Source organism: Pempheris klunzingeri, chromosome 15, assembly GCF_042242105.1.
Source record: "Pempheris klunzingeri isolate RE-2024b chromosome 15, fPemKlu1.hap1, whole genome shotgun sequence".
NCBI lineage: Eukaryota > Metazoa > Chordata > Actinopteri > Acropomatiformes > Pempheridae > Pempheris > Pempheris klunzingeri.
The window spans coordinates 8,069,897-8,091,465 of record NC_092026.1 but is presented as its reverse complement, the minus strand read 5'-3'; the positions used below and the strand labels follow the sequence as shown (position 1 = coordinate 8,091,465).

Sequence of the window (21,569 nt, the reverse complement as noted above, 5' to 3'; positions counted from 1 at the left end):
GACTTCATACACAATGATATCCAACTGCTTTATAGGGAAACTTGACACTGGTTTCTCAACCCAACTTACTCATGCACACAAGCCGAGCTTAGCTTAGGAGCCAGGCTTTGGATTAACTGTATGTTTGCGTTTTGAATGCCATACCCATTTCATAGTGAGTTTGTCGACCATGTCGTCAATGATTTCCAATATTCCTCTCTTATCAAATGTCATCTGCCCTTCTTGCATCACTTATCTCTGTGTTTCTTTTTTTGCTCTCCTTTCAGACATGTTCCAGTACCTTCTATCCTTCTCTCAGGGCCACCTCAGTTCTCTGTTGGAGGGAACCTACTCGTCCCTGTCCCGCCATGCCCTACCCCATGTTAACCAACTCTTCTCCTCACTCTCCCTCTACCTCCGTGGGGCCAACGTCTCCGTGGAAGTGGCGGTCCACCAATTTTTTAACAACCTCTTCCCACTCGTCTACACGCGGCTCATCAATCCGGGCATCGAAGGCAGCATGATGATGGGCACTGAAATGGGTGACTGTCTCCGTATGATCAGGCAGGATGTCAATCCTTTTGGGCCCCATCCAGCCGTTATGGCCCAAGAGCTGGCCGGGGCACTGGGCGCCGGGCGACAACTGGGCTTGGCCCTGGAAGAGGGTCTGGAGGTCATGAATGCCACCGAACATGTTAGCCTGAGCAAAGAGTGTGTGAAGGGCCTGGTAAAGATGGTGTACTGCTCTCACTGCAGAGGCTTGACACTGATCAAGCCCTGCGTGGGCTACTGTCTGAATGTAATGCGAGGCTGCTTGGCCAGCGTGTCAGAGCTGGATCAGCCATGGAGGAGATATACCAGCTTACTGGAGCAACTAACCCACGCCATGGCTGGGCACCACAGCCTGGAACTAGCCCTGCTGGGGGTCAGGGGGCATGTTAATGAGGCCTTGCTCTACGCACAGCTCCACGGTCCACTCATTACTGCCACGGTAAGTACACACCAGATCATCAGCTTTAATGGCACACGCAAAAGGCCGCCAAAGCTTTTTGTTTAACATATTTGTTTTATCCATATACTTTGGCACAGTTGAGTGTATTGATTGGACAGGTTTTGCAGGCTGCTTGTGGGTTATGAGCTATTTTTTCCACCATTGCAACAAAGAACCCTGCACACTGCATTAATGTTTGCACAGTGTTGACACTGTTCAGAGAAAAATGTTTATACAAAAAAAAGTTCAGCCTCCTCCAAAGAAATGCCGGCTGAGCTGAGGCTAAAGAGGGACTATCCAAAATGGCAAGGCAGCTTAAAATCACCATTGCTGTTCATGCTCTGAGTGTAGGGGGATATTACAAATTCCTCATTGACTTTCATGAAAATGAGAAAAGTCGTGGATAAAATGGGGATTTGGTGCACTTGCATACTATGAGTACTTCCATATGCCTTTGTGTTAAATGTGGTTTCAAGTTGAAAGTAATACTTTACAGCATACACTTCTTAAAACTATAAACTGCAGTATATTACTGCAAATAAATCTGCAGTGACAATTGTGCTTTTCTCTAAAAATGTATCTTAGGTTTGTATTCTCAGCCAGCGTTGTGATTATGCTATACATAATAAGTAAAAAACCCATTTACACTTGGCAATTGTGTTTTGATTTTTCCATTTAAAATAATGTACTGTGGCTGTAAAACTAGAGACCAAATCTCTGTAACAGTTCCCTGATTGTACGCATATTTCTGCATACAAAGTAATATATAGTACACGTCAGACGTGATACACATTCATTAGTAGTTCTGTCAGTAATTTGCTAAATTTGAGATACCATCTAAAATCAGCTTTGTCAGTAAGTAAAGCACACCATGATCTTTATCTTCACATTTTAAACAATAACCTACTTTCTCTATGCCAAAAGTAAAAGGTGGAGGCATGCATGTGGGTGTAAGGTAACATGACTCATACACCAAGGAGCTGAAGGTGATTAGCAAAGATTTATGTGCATCATCAAGAGGGACGTAACTAAATTCTCACTAGCTAGCCAGTCCTCATTGCTTCTCCCTCTCGCCTCTAAATTTTAGGTATGGGTGTCGTCGCAGTGTATTTCTATTCATTGTTTTTTTTTTTTTTTTAAAGAATCTATAAGAGCAGTTATAAATCTGTCTCCCCTGGGCAAGAGCTGCAGGGTTCTGGACATCTCACTCCCATTACCTTTAATGGCCTCCTTTACTGAGTAGGTGGCTGGGCCTGACTTCCCTGAGCTGTGGGAATAGTCTGTGTTATTTCTGCTTATTCTCCCAGTCTGTGTCTCTCTTATCCTCATCTTTACATTTCTCCATCTCACTACTTGGCTATGACGGGCGACAGATATGAGTTTTTTATGATTCACACTCTGTCAACACCTTGAGCTGACACTAGCTTTGTGTGATATGAATGCGGTCAGTACGGGACCAGAGAAGGGGAGAACAATGCTTCAAAATATTGACAAGGTTGTGTGGGTTGCAGTTGTTCCCTAATATTTTTTTACATGGGACCACTTGTGGAGAGGTCTGCACTGGAACTGTTCCCAGAACAGAACTGGAGCTGTAAGACAACACTATATAAGCCATAATGTGCAAGCTTGTCAGTGGATTAAATTTTGACATGGCTATTCTGTTTGACGTAAAGTTTAGCCGTCAGGTGTAGCATTGTCAATAATTCTCACATTGCTGTGGTGAGTTAGTGAAGAAAAAGTGTGCTTGCTCGTCTTACTTAAAGGAGCAAATCTTGAAAGCAAACAAGATTTCCCCCCAGAATGTTCAAATAGTGGAGCAATCCTGTGATTACCAATTGTAATATAATCATGCAATTTCAAGTTATAATCTCATACCTCTTACTGAAAACAACAGTCAGACATTAATCACAAATCACAAATCTGACATTTTCCTAAACATACTGTAGTTTAACTTAGACTCAAATAACAACTCAAATAGTGTTGTTGGCTAACATGCATGCTAATCCTTTCTCCTGGACAACTGCTTGCCTAATAACATTGTAAAGATGGATTACAATGCAGTGTCATTACTACTATTACTGTTTGTCTTGTGGGTTTATATTCTTGACAACATAATTTTTGTTCTCACAGCTTCACTTTAGCACATCAAGGCACAATGGAAAAGTCACTCATTCTGAATGTCCTACATAAAAATCAGCATGGAACAACAAAGTAACTTTGACAAAAGATATTTATGACATAGTGTTGTAATGAGTCTTTGTCAAGCAAGTTCCAATGCTCCCTTAAGTAAAGTTTCTTTGTGTAGCTGAATGAATAGAAACAACTGTCGGCCTGAAAGGTGGAAAAACACATTTTATATGTAAATTCTAGGAAAAAATGGTTGGCAGTAACAAAAAAAATCTAAGCAATTTGTAGTTAAGGGATTTGCATGCGAACATGCAACACCAGCAGTATTTAAAATTGTGAGCCAGGATGGTTTTACATTAAACGCACACGTTAAACATCGGCATCCTAATGCATAGACTCTTACTGTATATACACAGAGAGACAGAGGAGGGCTGGTTGCCAGGATTAAAGTCTGACCTAATACAACTATGCAGAGAGAGACCCAGCTTGTATTTCGTGTGTGTGTGTATATACGTATGTGTGTGTGTGTGTATGCCTGCTTGGTATTCATGGGGTAGCAGGCAAGCTTGGAGCAGGGAGTCCAGCACGAGGACAAGTGGAACAGAATTGAAAGGGTTCCAGCTAGGCCATACAAACTAGACCCAGCCAGCTGGAAAAAAGGTCCAAGAGAATTGTCGCTGATAAAGGAGGTGGCCCCCAGACGGACACTGGTGGCTCCCATTTTCTATGCTTGCATTGCCTCACGCAGGCATTCACTCGAGCTAGGGTGCAAACACGATCACCTAAGTTTACTCATTCACAGACACACGCACTCACCCACACAGAGAATAACACACATTTCTATTGCCCTGTATTACCTAGAACCCATGGCCTTTTGAAATCCCAATGTTTTTATAAAACCACAGTGGCCTGTCAAGGAAAACTGTTAAGTCTCCAGTGCACAACTACTGTGTCAGCGTAGCCACCGCCACTCTTACACCTCCATACACGCCTCTCCTCCCAGACGTACACCCAATTTTAAACACCTATTATCCTTACTATCTTACTGCAAAGCAAATAAAGTGTAAAAACCCAGCTTATCCTACTGTTGATTTTTATAACTTAGGCTGTATATGAGAACTGAAGCACAAAGTAACTCTTTTTATTTTTTTTTTTGCCGAGTCAGAATATTATATAGAGTTGTTATTAAAGGAATTATTGTGACTGTGTGGTTTTACACTGGGATGTTATCCCAAACCATTTTGTGGTCGCTCTCGCTCTCACTTAGAGAGCTGCAGACTACACAGAGTCTGCACTATATGTTGCAGTACGTCATAGGGTAGGGCCTGGGTCATAACACATATACTGTACACACACACACACACACACACACACACACACGCATACATCACCACACTGTGTGCAAGTATCAGGTTTTTAGAAGTCCTGTAAGGAGCGTAGATGTGCGGCCCACCCTGTGACAATACTAGCAGCGAGCGTGAGACTGAAAGGCAGCTATTGATAGTTGTGTGGGGCAGCAGAAGGATAGATTCTGTTTTAACACATTCCTGCTCTTATTGAGATGGAGCGTGAACGTGGGTCAAAGGGAAGTGGTTATGGTTATGGATGTTTGGGAGCCTGGGGCTGGATTATGCCGAGTAGACACAATTAGGAAAAAATTGGAAAATATCCAGTAAAAGTGGCTGCTCTTATTGGGCCCCTGTGGAAATGGTAGGTCCAATGTTTAGTGAGGTTTTCTCCCTCTGAATGCAGCCCTGTTGAGTTCATCTTCTCCCTCCAGAGTCGATGTGCTTTAGAGGCCACAGACTGCTGTTTATTGACATGGCCATTAACGTGATATGGCTCAAATGACCAAGAGGGGAGCTATATCTCGTACTTGCTAAAGATGAGCACACTTTAGGATAAATGTTTACACACAGAATATTGTACTCACTCTCTCAGTTGCTCAGTGAGAGCTTTATTGTCTGTTTATGAGAAAATAGTACCAGCAGTCCAGATTAGAGCAGTTTATATGCAGGTCTACCTTATCCGCTTGTTGGTTTTACCCCAGCTTCTCATTACAGTCTTATGGAGGAATGATAATAGCAGCCTGGGCCTTTAGATAATGGAAACAAGGGCCAGTGGGATGACTGGAAGGTTTCCATTCACCACGGCGTCACCTCAACAGACTGCAGTGGCTTACATTGCAAGCGCTTTTTCTTTTACTCTATCCCACAATAAAATAAAGGAATATCATTGGTGTGAAAACAAATAAGTAGATTTGCTTTTATAGTAATATTAGATTTTATGGAGGTTTTTTTTGTTTGCATGAATGTGATGATGTTTTCTTTATTATTTGATTTATTCTTAAACATACATTTATATCTTTTTTCTTTTTACCAAAATATTTTCCATACATTTAGCCATTTCATAATATGTAATCATATTGCAACATAAAATTACAATAACAAGGGATACCTCCCTAATTCAGTATCATTAAACACATTAAACACAGTTTCAGTGTTTCCCTTTAAACACATGTACATACAAAACAAGGGCACTGAAGATGTTACAGGATAAAACTAGTTATTAATGTATGCTTAAGATAAATGATAACGGGGGTACTTAGATTTGATGGATAGGAAATGCCTTTGTTATTTCTGTAAAATAATGTCCTTACAGATGAGTTCATTTACAGATCAATTCATTTTTATGTTTTGTTTGTATTTGAGTTAGGTTTGTCAATCAATTAAATAAATGAAAGATTTAAAAAAAATGAACTGCGACATTTTCTGGAATTAATCATTGCTAAAATATATATTAAAATACACAGCAGTGGTAATTATGTATTTTTCTTATGCGTAACAAATACAGATTTTGGTAGATTTAAAATGTTTTGAGATGACATCATCGACTGAGAGCACCTCTGGAGGTCACCTTACTTAAAAGGATTTGCTGCACAGGCCTCAGGCCTTTATGTATGGTTTCTGTATCTAATATTTGAGACTGTTAGCAGAATAGTGGCTGACGCAAAATGTGCTCACGGCCAATCTATATGCTTAACCCATCTTTCTAAGTTGTGTGCGCCTTTGGCATTCTGTCTAACCCTCAAGCTGACTGACTGACTTACTCAGCAGTCCATTAGCTAATGATGGTGGGTGCAACCTCTCTTCTCAGCCACTCTTACACATCTTTTCCCACTCCCCTCCTCCCTTGTGTAATGTTTGCATTGCTGCTGATAATATGCAGCAGCCCTCAGCACCACAAAAAGTCCCTGCATTTCTCCTCTGTATGAAAAATGCAGTTGTTGCAGGGAGCAATCACCATTTGATTGATTGCTAGGCCATTCAATTTGGGTCTGAACATAAAGCAGTGGTCCTTAGTATATTGTGTTTTTCTGTGTAACCCATGACTTGGATTGGTGGAATCATGTCATTTCTCAGTTATGTAGTTGATTTAAGTTGATGAAATATTCACAGAAGGGAGACTAAATGATATGGGGTTTCCCTCAGAGCCTGAGGTGAGGTTTGCTACTCAAATGGACTGTTTCACACAGGAGAGAGAGAGGGATGACAAAATAAAAGAAAGAGGGTTGGCAGGCGCACAAATATGTTGATGGTCTGGTTTCTGAGACTTTATGAGCTCATATCAGCAGGTCTTTGACCAATCAAAGGCAGAGATTGATTTGAGCTGTACATTTAAGTTCTGCTCTGATATCACACTGCAACTTAAATAATGATGATAAATGTGGTGAACTTTTGTAGATCTCACCACAACATAACATCCCACATGAACATACCACGTTTGGGCTTTCTCTACAGTCCTCGCCGTGGTGTCTCAATCGGATGTGTCAGCAGCCCTGGCCACATGGCTTTTTACCCATTTATAAGCCCTCCTTCCTACCGCTGCATGTTTCCCCCCCTTCCCTCTCTGTCACCCTTTAAATATCCCCTGCCCTCTGCATGTGCCTTCATGCTCACAAAAGCCTCACCTTGCCCACAGTTGCCCACTGGCCTGGTGTTTTAACATCTTTAAACTTGAGCTGGATGGCATTATAATATCATGCAGCTGCTGCTGTAAAGTTACCATGATTGCCAACTGCATCTGTGTTATGATTTTAGAGGTAATTGTCGGTTCATTGGAAGGCTTCAAATGAACACGTGGACTAGAACAAGTTTCTATCCACAAGCTTATTTTCTTTGCTTGTGTGCGTATGTTCCACCATATCGCAGACGCAGACAAGATGAACTCACTCGACCTTCCTCTGTCTCATTTTCCTGTCACTTTTCCTCCATCTTTGTGGTGTAACACCACTTGAATCCTCTGAGACATCTTGCCACATTTTGGTGTCTGTAATTCTCGTAAATTTGTATATAAAGATGGACAAACGTCGTCAACAAACTCCAAAGTAACACCCATATATGCTAGGAAAAAAACGAGAGCCTCTCATTTTCAGATCATCTGCGAGTGATTTAATCAGGGTAAACAAGCCACAATGTGGAGAGAGAAACTCAGTGTTCTCTTTACTGATTGGAATCTCAAGGACTTTACCCTGTGATATACGAGGGACCGAGTCGCTCTTTAATTAGCACTGACATCATTCGGAGAAGACGGAGGGAAAAAGACGAGGGGACTGATTGACAGAGACTGCAGAGTGAAGACTAAAGAGAAAGATGGAGACAAAGCGATTTAGAAAGAATGAAGATGAATAATTGGTGGGGAGAAAGAGAAAAGAATGTAAGGAGAGAAGAGTAATGCTGTAAATCATCTATAGACTCTCACTCAAGGCTTTCTGGAAGAGGCCGAGCTGAAAGCTGTCACAATTAGCCCATGGGTGGTTCAGGGGATGCTCTGTAAGCTGAATGGTTTTACACTGAAATAGGCGACTGGAGACTATTTGGTCTGGGCTTAAAGCCACAGCGCATTAATATCTCCAGAAAACATACCGTCAATGACAGATTTTAACCTGAAATTTGATGATGTGTCGCTTCTTTTGTATTCAATAACTGATTGAGCCTGAATGAGCTTTTTATAGTTTATATTCTTTGATACAGTTTTTCTTTTAAAAATTACACTATTTTTATGAAATGAATGACAATAATATTGACTACTTATGATTTACCAGTTACCACTGTGACAAGTCCAGGAAGTTGATCACAATTACTAGTCGTATCAGCAAGTTTATACAAGCACAAGCTCAGTCTCACTTTCAGTCTCACCTCATTCACCAAAATTCGCCATGTTTTTTGCAGCATTCTTGATTATGATGCAGATTCAGATGCAGATACTTGTGATGGCTTGTGATTGTGCATTATGTGCTGTATAATGTCTGTGCTAGACATAAGAAATTCTGACTTAACGTTGTTCTCTTTCTTGTCTCTTACAGACTGCAATCACAATTAGTTTCAACAAAAATGTGCCACTTTTTATTAGAAATATATAAACCGAATCACAAGAGAATTCATCATGAGCAAATCCATCAATAAATGTAAAATGAGGTCAGATGAAAGAGGCTTTATTCTAATAATTCTAAGATAATGATGATTAATAAGAGCTAGCTCTCAGCTGAAACATTGTTCTTAACTTGAATGTTGTGAGTGCTTAAAAAAGTCCTTGGCGGAGAACTTTTCAGTAAGCCTGGTCACTCATCTCTTTTTGTACCATCTTTGAGACACTAGCGCTGCCCTCTGTCTGTCATCATCAAGTCTAATCACAGACAACAATTTGTAACCATGCATCATAAATGAAATTCATCATAAATCTTTGGCAGCAAACAACATTTATTCCTGAGACATGTAGCTATATTTAAGAATGCATTCTAATTTATGTAAATAACTGGTTCTACACACAGCAATCATCGTCATTTATGGTGTAACATTTTAGATAACCAGCATTTGATAGAATCTTTTTCTGCTCCACCCAGAGCCACTTAAGATCATCTTTTGAAATCCAAGCATGTTGTTTTTCTGGGGCAGACTCTACAGCTACCTTGCTGCTGCTGATGTGGAAAATGAAAGTCTACTGTCCCAGCGCTGGGTTGACCACTGTTTGAGGCCATAATGGTCTGATTAAACTCAACACCTTAAGGCCTACATCTGTCTCTTTGTGTGGTTAAATGTGAAACAATGTGTTGTTGTGGGAGGAGAGAGACTTTTTTATTCCCTAACCCACCCAGATTTTCCCAGATGGTTCAGGGTTTGAACTGGCAACTTTCCAGTCTCAAGCTTGCTTCCTTAACCTCAAAGCCTCCACCACAACAGTGCTAGTACTGTGAAATTCAAGTAGTCACCTCAATGTGTAAATAAAAGGGAAAAATATAATCATAATTATGTGTATTACTATATATATGATTTCTCTGACTTTAACATGATAAAAAAAATACACTGTGAAAAGACACATGGAACCCCTGCATAAGTAGCAGGCTGTCCCTTTCTATTTTCACATGTGTTGCAAATAGGGATGGAAATTGGTACTTATTTAAACACAATTATCGAGCTTTTCGAAAGGCAAAAACTCCAGTCATTTAAAGTAAAATTGATGCACCGGTATGTGAAACAGTGGCTTTGCGTTCCTGCAATTCGTGCCGCCATTTGGCTACTGATCACATTTTTTGTTTAGTCAGTTACCACAATGAAGTAAATATCAAACACAGCTAATTGCATTTTCTTGCTCTCATTCTCTCTTTTTCATTTTTATAGTTGGCTAATGTACATAGCTCTAATTGAAATACTCATACTGAATGAAATCCCCATTCCTAAGGTGGTCCAAAAGGGTGCTGAACAGGGGATTCTTTTTTTCTGGTATGTCTCCTCTCTGACTCTATCAGTACATCTTATATCTAAACCCAAAAAGAAGGATGAGCACTGTTGGCACTTTGGGTTTCTGTCTCTTTGAGCAGTATGTTTAACTGTCACTTACGGGAATGCAACTTTATTGTCTGTGCCCGATATCTCGAGATGACAGTGACTGTGGTTAGGATAATGGATGTATTATAGCACTCCCAAGATCTGTTCCAAGGACCATGAATGAAAACAGAGACAATTTTCAGTTTTGAGCTCCTTCCCTTAGTGAACTCATAAAAAGTAGCTGTTTGCGCATATGCATGCAGAATTACTTACACAGATGTACACCAGGGACATAGTGCAACGATTAATTTCAAATAGTACAACTAATGGCACAGAACCGGTGGTTTGCAGCTCTATGAGCTGAAGTATTGTTTAGACCATTCAGCCCTACAATACATTACAATGATAAATAACTGCAAGGCCCAAGACCTGGTTGAAAACTGGGTATTTTTTCAGCTAATGTCAGGAACGATAATTAAAGCACAATCTCAGTAATCTCAGTGACTGTTTTTTTTTCCTATTTCAATACACTTGCCCAGCTGCTGTAGAGGGAAGATCTGTGTACCTTTCTGTTGCTAGAATTTCTGCGCTCTGGTTGAAAGCGTATTTAGCCGTTGTTCACTTTGGCAGAGCTGACAAATATAGTACTGTTCCTAGAGTCAAACAGTCGGTAGCATTAGGCGACCAGACTGTGTGTGTGTAGGTACATTTAGCACGCAAACTATGGAAAAGTGGAAGAGAGGGGTCTTTACTGACTCACCAAGCCCTCCTTATCCCACAATACAATGTGCTTGGGGTGATAGGGTGCTGAGAAAGTTCCCTTGGCTTTACTGGGTAATCCCTTGATAAATAAACTGGGAAGACAAGACCACCGCTGCTATCTGTAAGCCAATACTCCCAGAGAGGAGGGATGGCCCTGGGCTTGGCTAGCTTGCAGTTGATCCTCTTGCTGCACTCTTCTTACACTCGATTGCCTCAGGATGATATGTCTGTAAGGCACAGATACACACGTACATTTTGAGTTAAACGCAGTGAAACAGATTCACACACTTACACACATTTGTAAGGTAAAAATAGATTATTTAGTTGTTGTGGACAGATGTTTGTTAGTCAGGAAAGGCAGTAAAACACATGCACATAGTTGTAAAAACACTGATTGCTTCAGCAGTAGACATCAACTTTCATTGGTTAGCTCAAATGCACATAGAATACATGCCTTGTATTTCCCTAAAGTCTTCCCATGTGGGCAACATGCATCCCACCAATCTCCCCCCCGCGATCGTTCTGTCCTCAGGCAATCATACAAGGAATGCTCTGCAAAATAGCTGAAATTGTGAAGGTGTAACAAGGACAAGCAGGTGTTCACACACATACAAAACCTACTTATGGTGTGCCCAAATGGGATTTTCATTCTCACGCCATCATCAGGTCAGGAGATAATTGATTTATGGCCATGTTTTAGCCCCTGTCATTATTCAACCTGTCGTCTGATTGGCCTTCGGGATTATGTGGTCATAAGATCCAGCCTATAAGAGCGTGTCTCCATTTCTCAAGAGGGTCCACAACGAGAATACTGTTTATTTTCCCTGCGATTACTTTGTGTTCAGTTAACACTGACGTATGCTTAGTTAGGCATAAGAATGATTTGTGTCAGGGCCTTTGTTTTGAATTGCAGGCCTTTCTCCAATCTCTTCTGGCCTCTTAAAAAGTAGCACATTTTTGAACCTCTTCTCTGTGATTTGGTTGTAAAAATAATGGGGTAATGCAAACAGAACTGTGAGTGACCTCCCCTTGATGTTCATATTTTACTCTGATGTTTACATTTGGGTCTCAGAGAATAGCAAAGTGTCACACAAAGGCAGGTGAGAAATGGCACTGGATTTAAAACTTTAGTCTGCCTTTGTGAAAGCTAACAATGACAGGATTAGATCCTGTCTTAATCCTCCATTTGTCACCACAGCAGAGAATTGATAACCTGTAACTCTGACCTTTTTTGGTTGTTTTTCATGTGCTGGTTATTTGTCATGGACTTATTTACAATGGAGGATAAATAATCAAAGAAAGGCAATATGAACAAACTATTTTCTTTAACAAAAAACTGTCATGCTTATAGAAACTGTCACTGACTGATCTCAGTTGTGCTCAGCCCCCTGCAGGCCTGTTCCTTCCACAGCCTGCCGGCCTCACCACTTTCATACACAGACACACACACACACTCTCTTTCACATGCGCAGTACAGTAGACCTTCCAAACACTATAGTCTGGACATTATGTCATGGGGCTGTATTTATGACTCTATGTATGATATATGTGTTTGGAATCTCTGGAATTTATTTAAGAGTAATGTATTTTTTGCTTATTAAGAAAGAAGCATATGCTTCACTTGAACTACATCTATCATAAATTGGCTAATACATTTAGTTTATAAACAGGTTTAAGCATGTATGCAGGGTCAAATGAATCTGCCCTAACATTTATAGCTTTGCAGCTTCTTGGAATTAACAGTGTTTTACTGAGTAATTGCTGCTACACACACACACAAGTGTACTTGCCAGTGTTGACAATGCTGGACTGAAATATAAACTAAACTGTAAGTTTTAGAATATCTCCATTTTCCATTACCCCCTACTCCGACACTCCAGTTTGGCCAAAATTGTTTAATAAAACAATCCATTTTACAAGTGCTCTAATAAATGTATGAGCACATCATCTTCTGCACATGGTATGCAAATGAATTGTACAGTCACTGTGCGCAGAAGCATTGCAGCGCTTGCAAAGAGCATCTGGCTCAGTGTGTTAAGAGGCAACATCGACAAAACAGTTGCCATGTTCTATCTTTTCTCACCACCACAATGTAACGTGTGTGTGGCATGTTTGCATGTGTATAAGTAGATGTGTCCATGTGTGGCTGTGAGCCGCTCCACCACATGTGAGCATGTTTTATTGGTCCATTGGGAGTTAAGTTTAATACAGTGAAGATGAAAAATGTTCAGGTTGTTAGCCATGCTGTTATAAAGCATTTCTCGGATTCCTGAGCCACTGACAACCCTACTGCTCAGGAATAGCAAGTTGTCATTTTAAAACTTCCCCTTAAACTCCATTTATAAGGCACATGAGGTGACAGATTTGTCTCACCATAGAGGGGAAGTGTATTTTTAGCAGGCTGGCAAGAAACATTTTGTGACTGTTCACACATATTTCAGCTGCTTCTAGACTTAGTTATCTAAACTCTTTCCAGCATGTGAACACACCCCTTCAGCCAACCATTTAAACACAGATGTTTGCCAGTTCCTTCCCAAATGAAGTTTATGTTTTTGTTTTTGCATTCCATTGTTACGGGCCCCTCACAGGCTGTCTTAAACATTTGCACTTCTATGGCGGTGTGAGAAGAAGTTTGCATAATTGCTTCAATATTTTTACTTGTGTGGATGTCCAGAGCAGATCCTCGGGATTAGTATCAGGGTTAATTACCATATTATTTAATAGACTGGTATTTGCCATTTTAAACCCTTGCAAATTTCTGGTCCTTCTTTATTGCAACTCTATGGGTGCACTATGGGTGTACTAGTTGTCAAAACTCTCCACTGTGTACCCACAAAACAGCTGAAAATATTCGTTTTCAAATAGGCATCATTCAGCCATAATTCAAAACAGTGAAACAAAGAGTATTCTTAGTCAAGGAAGCAATACGATCATCCACCTGTTCTGTGAAAAGTCTAGGTGTGCTTTACTCAGAGTACGAAAGCATCACTAAGAACGAGGAGGCAACCCTCTTTCAATGAAGTTCAACTGAATTGTTCTCGTTGCTACTTACTGTAAGGCTCCCCCTTATAAATCAGGGATGAATAAGTAGTGCCGATAAATATTACGTAGCCCTGCTGGGCGCTCTTACATGGAAGAATGACTCATCCCTCTAGACAAAGCAGTGTGTATACACTGTAAGTAGTTACTCAGTCCAGTATGCAAGAGCCATTACACTCTGTCTCTCTGGCTAATTGAGGGGCACTTAATAACACTGGCCAAAGGCTTTTAAGCCAATGAGATGTCATTGATTTTACCTCTTGGTTTGAAGCACACGCCCCTTTATTTTCATGACCCCGCTGTCTCTGCCTCTCCACCGCTGCCTTTAATAGCCCACTGGAGATACTCGCCATCATTGCCAACTGCGCGCACGTGCATTCACCTCCATGAGGTAGTGGAATGTTCTACATTTACTGTCAGCCCTCCTGGCAATAACTCACTCATCACATCATTTTCTTTCATCACATCCCTCGCTGCAGGCCCACCATTTTCATATGTTGTCCGTCACTCTGAAGTTCTCTGTCCCATAATTCTTTGCACCTCTCTCTTTACCCCTCAGTCATTCAACTGAAGTGCAGGCATTCCTCATTTCAAATTGATGGCATTACTGTGAAAAAAGTGTTCACTTTGAATAACGCATTTGTATTTATATGCTTTTAACTGTGCAGGTGTCAATTTGAAGTTTATAGAAGCCTCCCTGAAATTTTACCCATACTGTTATATGTTTTCCTAGCTAACAGGTGTGTGTGTGTGTGTGTATGTGTGTTTGCTCTATCCTCCCCACAGGTGGACAAGGTGTGTGGCCTGTCTACTGGGGAACCTACAGGCATGCAGCCTACTAGCCCAGAGGTCACAACCTCTACTGTGACCTCATCTTCTCCTCTTCCATCTGCCGCCCCCTCCCAGCCTCTACCGGATCAGTGGCTGGGGCAGTTAGCCCACTTGAGGAGGTAGGATAAAGCAATGAACTGAACTCTAAACTCTAAAGATTATCACTGCCTTTTGTAAAATGTTGCAATATTTCTCTGGCAAATATTTAGCCACGGCTTTGTTTTGCATGTTAGTTTTACTGCTATATGGTCAGCAAGATGGAAAATTTAAATTAAGCGAAAACTGATCAGGTCTGAATGACATAGCCTGAGGAGTTGGCAAATTTCTGTTCACAGCTGCCATCACTGCTCTCTTTCTTCTATATGGTTAGTTGGACACAACACCCACCCACACTCGCATAGAAAATGTAGTCCCTGGCACTAAAGTCCATGCCCTCCACCTGGCCTCTGAGGCAGCCATCCCATGCCCACAGCAGCTGGTAGTGATGTGCCAGGAGAGGGGGTGCGTGGGCAAGATTAATCGTGACGGACCAACAATTTCCTGTTTACCCAGACAGCCATACCACCAACTCTGCACACCAGCCGGCCTCTGCTTAAATAAGCACACACAGAAACACACATGCAGCCTTGCCTGCCTGACCTTGTCCCAAACCATGAATCACTGCGCTGATGCCAGTCTAGCTGACAGGTCTGGCCTGGCACTGCCACCGCCATTCATGGCAACACAATCCAGCTCCCTGCCTGCTGCCAACCCTGACCAGAGAGCATGTGGGCGCTGACCACTTCAGAGACATGGAAGCACCCACTGCAGTAGAGGGAGAATTTGCATTGCTGAAAAATATGAAACATGATAGAGTAAAGCAACATTTGTGTTTCGTTTTAACGTGGAAAACTATGAATCGAGGAGCTCAGCAGAACTTTCTTTGGCTTTCCTGTGAATATTTAACTATTTGCAAATGTGCAGATGTTTGCTTGTGTGTTTGTTTTCTGACTTAACCTACATATTGCACACCAGGATCTGTTTTAGTTGTGGTGTGGGGAAACATGGTTATTGGTTCATGTGTGGTGTGGCCAGTCTCTGCATGTGCATGATTAATCACTCTCTTCCAGGGTCAACTGACTGTCTTTTCTCCCTCCTCCCCACGTGTCTTGTCTTGTCATGTCATCCTTTTGTTTCTTTTTCCTTTTTCTTCCTCCCTCCCTCCCCCTCCTTCCTCTTCACAAACCTGCATCCTCCTTGCTTGCAACAATCTCCCCTGGACTCCAACTCCCATCATTCTCAGCTCATTACCCCTGAAACCCTCCAAGAACAATAAACATAGTCTGAGAACACTCTCTAGGTAAGCATGAATGCAAACATTTCATTTCTCTCAATCTTTATCTAGCAATGACAGCTTATGTGACTGATCTAGACACTTGGGACATTTCGTTTACCTTAACACTTGATTGTTTTTGTCTTTTGGGTGACTGATACAATTTTTATGTCTTAAACCATTAGTATTTATATCATCCGTTGCTCTTCAACAGTGACTCCCATCACTGACTGACTCAGCACATAACCTCTCATGACCCTGGCAGATTTTGCTGTGCCTCATGAGTGCCAGCAATGTGTGTCTGATCAAAATATTATGCCGCTGTGTTGCTCAGGATGAAAGTGTCTGTATCGATGGCATGAATTAGCAGGTCTGGTGAAGCGATCCCTTTACCGCACAGCATAATTGAGAAAAATGTGCTGAGTCAGAGAAGTGGTCACATTCAAAGCCACTCGTTTTCTACTACCATCAATATCATCACGTGTATTTATCACATGCATGGAACCAAAGTATTGAGAAGTGTGTCCACCAACAAAACCAAAAATGTGGCCTCAAACACACAATGCATTCTCCAACTACATGTTTATGTGTTCTAACTTGGCTTGTGATTTCGAAAGATGTGTGGTATGCATTAAAATCACACACTGCTGTTTCCCCATGTGTCCGTTTGTCCTTAGGGAGTTCCTGATGTACTTGCAGCGCTACAAGTCTTTCTTTGCAGCGCTGCCAGAGATGCTGTGCGAAGGGGAGAATGTAGTGGACGACTCCACGTGCTGGAGTGGAAATGATGTGGTGGAAAGGTAAGAGAAAAGTGTACAGTCCCTCAACACCCCCTTACCCATTCACTTTAAACTTTAAAACAGAACATAAAGACTTCAGAAAAAGATCAAAAACCAGCCAGACTTCCCTGCAAATCTTATATTTTTGTTCTGCTGAACACTGCTATGAACATATCTAGAAACCTGTTTTGGATTTTTTGCACTAAAGGGATTTTTAATATCATCCCCCTCAGCTGACCTCTTTTTGACTCGTACGCCCAAAATCCATTGTTGTTTTCAGATTTAATTACACTGATTCATTCTGGTATTCAGACTTGCGCTGCTCTGAGAGCATGATTAGGCAACGTTCCGTATGTTGTGACACTGCTTTGCCATGGCCAGCTATTGCACAAACATGTTTTTGGCAGCATTGGAGTTTAGAGATGACAACTTTCATTTTCTGCAAATGCTGGCTTGTACGCATCCCTTCAAACAGGCCATCCAGTTTCACCTGAGATTTAATAACTCCAATATCTTGCCTCGAGAAGTATGGTGTTTGAATACATTCAGATTTGAGAAGAAAATCACAAATCCTCTGTGCATTTGTGTGTGTGCTTATGGAGGATAATGTCAGTCTATGAGTGAGCGCTGGCTGTTGTTAATCAGTGTGGAAATAAGGAAGTCATTAAATCCATCTCCATATTGAGTAAATGCAGGCAGAACAAATAGTTGCTAGGCTCTTCTCTCCTTTGTATTAGAGACAGCTGATGAGTTGTTATCTGTGCCTTTCTCTTTTTTCCTACTCAATTCTTTTTCTGTCTTATATTTATGAGGTTTTTTATTTTGTGCTGATTTATAGGTGTGGCTCTGGAGCCCTTTTCCTGCTTATAGCTTTGGGTGCATCTCTCAGAGACTAAAGTACTTACTTAGTCTCGTACATGTGTGTGTGTGTGGTTATGTGCTTTCACAGTCAGCATGAGAGGAACAGAGAACTCATGCAGATCACTGGGCCAGTAAGAATCTGTAAATGATTCCCACTGCTGGATCTGTTTCTTAAACGCTCCAGAAACTCAATCCACAATTATGACAAGGTTATGCTCTCCTTCTTCTGCGGTGGCCCTAAACTGGCTCCCATTGCCATGGCAACCTCAGCTCTTGGCACTGCCAGTATTGGCCTTCATGGAGGAAAACAGAGGTCCGGGGATGCCTTTTCCCCACGATCTACCCTGAGTATTTGTCAGATCCCTCTGCCCTTGTCCGTTTTGCTGGATAAAGCTATACATTGTGCTTCACATGAGGACATGGGAAGACATTAGACACATGAACGAGATCCGAAGATACCTAAAAAAAAAAACCTTTTTATTATCCTTTGCTTTGACAAAAAACATACAAACAGTTAGCTTTGTCTCTCAATCTCATTGTTCAGTTTAGACCTCTTCTCTTCTCTTCTCTTCTCTTCTCTTCACGTCCTGGCCTACCCTTTCCAACAGCAGATGATCTGCCAATGGCTGAGACACATTGTGTGCTGACACACTGTCACAGGCCCTGATGAATGGGTGGTCTGCACAAAGTACAGTAGGCAGCCAATGTGTGTGTGCTAGGTCCATGATCAGGAGCATATGAGCAAGTAAACACAGGGTGAGGCAAACAGTCAGCACCCAAAACACAAGAAATCTCTTATCATGCCAAAATGTGGCTTATTTGTCCGTATTTAAGGCCAGATCTTTGTTTCTTCACTCTCTGTGTGTCTGTAAGTGACTGTTTGTCACTTTTACTACCAGGGACACTGGTTTTTCAACAACAGTGCTAATGGGTTGTAACAGTGTGTTATTACACACTCCCTGGTGAGAGCCAGTCTTTGCTTGCGGTGTCAAGTGTTCTTGGGTTGAATAAGAAAACAGTACCCTACTGAAACATTTGGCACCACTCATAAACAGTTCAGATTGGCCTGTGGCTATTCAGCAAACCCCTCTCACTGTATCTGACTCTGTTGGCATGTATTAGCAAGAGAGGGGAGACTGGACAGGGCATGAAAAGGGTTGGCATTTTGGTGGTGTGATGCCCCCTGTGCCTCCCTGTGCCCCTGATGAGGGAAGCGTGATGGAGTGGTGTGGGGGAGGGGAGCCTTGGCAGCATAAAGACCCATTGTAGAGTCAGTGGAGTGGGGCACAGCCCTGCCGTGGGGACCCCCAAAGCCTGGAGGGGAAACAAAGACCCTCCTATGAGGCTGCATGGGAAAGACTTGGACATCGCTGCCACTACTACTGCCACTGCCCACACCATGCCTGGGAAAGTTGCATGAGAACAGCAAAGATGAGAAAATTTGAGAGGAGATGAGAAAAAGTGTGCAATGAAGAGGACACAAACAGTATAGTTGGAAATGGACATGCTAAGCTGCTATGGTGTCCATGTCATAGTCCGACTTCCTGTGTGGTTGGCACACAAAGCCTCTGAGGGCTCGGTGGGTTTTCCCCACACACAGGATGACATAGACACGTAAACACACATACACTCACATATCAATCCACACGGGATCCATATGCTGTTCAACAGCTGGAGGGGCTATTCATTCAGACACAACCATACTGTGCACAGACAAGGAGACACGCATCCACATGTGAGAAAACACACCCACCCACCCACACACACACACACATGCACAAACACACACACACTTGTATGTTGTAATACTTCAAAGCACATCAAAGGCATTAGGGATTGAAATTCCCTTCCTCTCTTTATTCAGCATCTGATGACAGAGGGGCGAGCAGGGGGCAAGCAGTTGTACTTACAACCAAAAGGGCCTGTTGGCATGTGTTCAAACATCTCTGAACATTTACAGCGTCACATGTGTGAATACTTTGCACCATCTTTTCCGGAAAGATAAGATCAACCAAAATTACCACATTCTTTATTTAGGTTAGCCGGTTACTGTACATCCATTGTAGGAGTCTTATCACAAACTGGAATAATTTAATGTTATCTCTCTTTGCTTTAATGTTGTTAATTACCATCTGTGTTCCTTGCCTTTTGGAGAGATAGTGTGTGCAGGTATGAATAATCCCTTGACTGAAAACACACAAGAAGGTAAAGTCGATGTAGATCTCATTAGCCTACTGCTAAATTTCTCCCAGACATAACCCAAACCAAAGCAACTGGGTGTGGATAGTGAATCAAGGGGAAATAATGTTTCATTTCAAGACAGTTTTCAGATGTAAAGAATTCACACCTGGTGTAATTGCTTAGTCTCGGAAGCTTTGGGTGTTACCTCTTACCGTTATTTCATTTTGTTTTTATGAGAAACAGCAAATGTATAACAGAGTCGCAGGTAGCAAAAGAAGGTCAGGGGGAGCAGAGGCCACAGTTTCAATGAGAAAATTGTGTAAGGACTGGAAAGGATGAAAAATGGTGGTGTGTTAACCCATCACAGCTAAGATCTATTGTGTTTTTAATCTAAATAAAAACAGCAGTATGTCACTTTTTTTGCTGATATTGGGTTTATTGTAGATGCAGCTCATTAAATGAGCTCTGAATTAGCAGCAAGCTACCATGGAAGCAAACAGTGAACATCATTTACTTGTCACATTCAGTCTTGCTGTAGCCTTAGACTCACTTGATTAAAGGCTTTTTAGCTTTTTTTTCACTGTATCCTGACCGTAGTACATGAGACAGGTAATCTGTGAAGCTGTGTGGCATTTGCAAGAATCCACCGCATACAACAACAACAAATACAACAAATACAACCAATCAGTGCCAGGAGGAGTCTCTAGCACAGTGTCAATCACTGCTCGTGCACACGCTGTCAAGTTCAAGTCAAGTTCAATATGTTATCTTCAGCAGTGTCGGATTTGTGCCGGTATGCCAGATGGTCATTAAACCGCTGACATGAAGCAAACATAACTACATTCAGAAACACTGTCACATTACTGTTAACACATAGTTATACTGTTCATTTCTAATTACACAGGTAATGATGTGAGGGCCAAGTATCCAGCTACAATAAAGCCACCCAGCTGCTGTGAAACAAGTTATTTCTAGCTACAGTATGTGGAATTAAGTTAGTGTCTCATTCGTACTGTTGCGTACTGCCATTGCCATTGTTACTAGTCTGCACGTGCATGACAGCCTTGGAGGCAGAAATGAAGTGTGGCCAGAGGGAGGGGGAGAGACCTGGAAGTTATACTTTTTTCATTCTGTTCTCAGTCTTACCAACTGCACCTTTAAATGATGCAAACTAGGAAGGAGTCACCACTTACATTCTAATCTGATGTTATAGTGCAGAGAAGTAGATGAAATGGGGGGAAAGTGAAGACGCTTTCCTGCCTGACTCCACAACGTATGTGTAACAAGATGATTTAGATGGACTCTGGCACTTAATCAGCATTTTCTGACCCACAAACTCTTAAGGGATCTAGTTTGTATCGAGCTGATTTACACACTGGATACAGACCGAGCGTCTGTTCTGTGGGGAGGAAAAGAAAGTGATGAGATCTTAAAATGAGTGGCTGTATGCACGTGTGGGTTTGTAGTGCATTTGTATATATGTGTGTGAGTTTGTTCTACGGTAAGAAAGGAGAGCTAATATCTCAGCACTTTACTTTGGTGACTCTAAAGTTTTGGATTAGCTGAGGGAGTATGGACCACAGACAATAGAGCAGTGCTAGTTCTTCTAAATGCCTTGCGTTTTTATAAGGTTATGACAATCCATTTGTTTATCATTTTGACATCTGGAATCCATTCTGTTATTGCAGGGAGAAGCAGGGAGAGCGCTGCACTGGGCAAAGCCCTCACCCCTCTCACTCGCTTTCTCTCTCTCTTCCAGTCCCATCTAGTCATAGTTTTTTTTTCTTTCTTCCTTGCCTTCTCTATGTCGGTCTCTTGGGTCAGAGGAGCTCAGGTCGAAAAATGCAAGTGAATTGGATAATGAAATTCTAGCAGAGGGAACA

The 21,569-nt window shown here is 41.7% G+C and overlaps 1 protein-coding gene across 2 annotated transcripts in view; it reads left to right on the top strand.

Annotated features, from left to right (window-relative positions):
- gpc5c (glypican 5c) overlaps positions 1 to 21,569 on the top strand; it is a 93,341-nt gene that overhangs the window by 23,696 nt on the left and 48,076 nt on the right. Inside the window, exons 3-6 of one of the 2 annotated variants that reach the window (XM_070845755.1) lie at positions 267 to 970; positions 14,509 to 14,672; positions 15,836 to 15,892; positions 16,543 to 16,665. In XM_070845755.1, coding sequence (XP_070701856.1) covers positions 267 to 970; positions 14,509 to 14,672; positions 15,836 to 15,892; positions 16,543 to 16,665 — 1,048 coding nt within the window. The remainder of the gene's footprint in view (positions 1 to 266; positions 971 to 14,508; positions 14,673 to 15,835; positions 15,893 to 16,542; positions 16,666 to 21,569) is intronic. The other variant, XM_070845756.1, reaches the window with a different exon arrangement.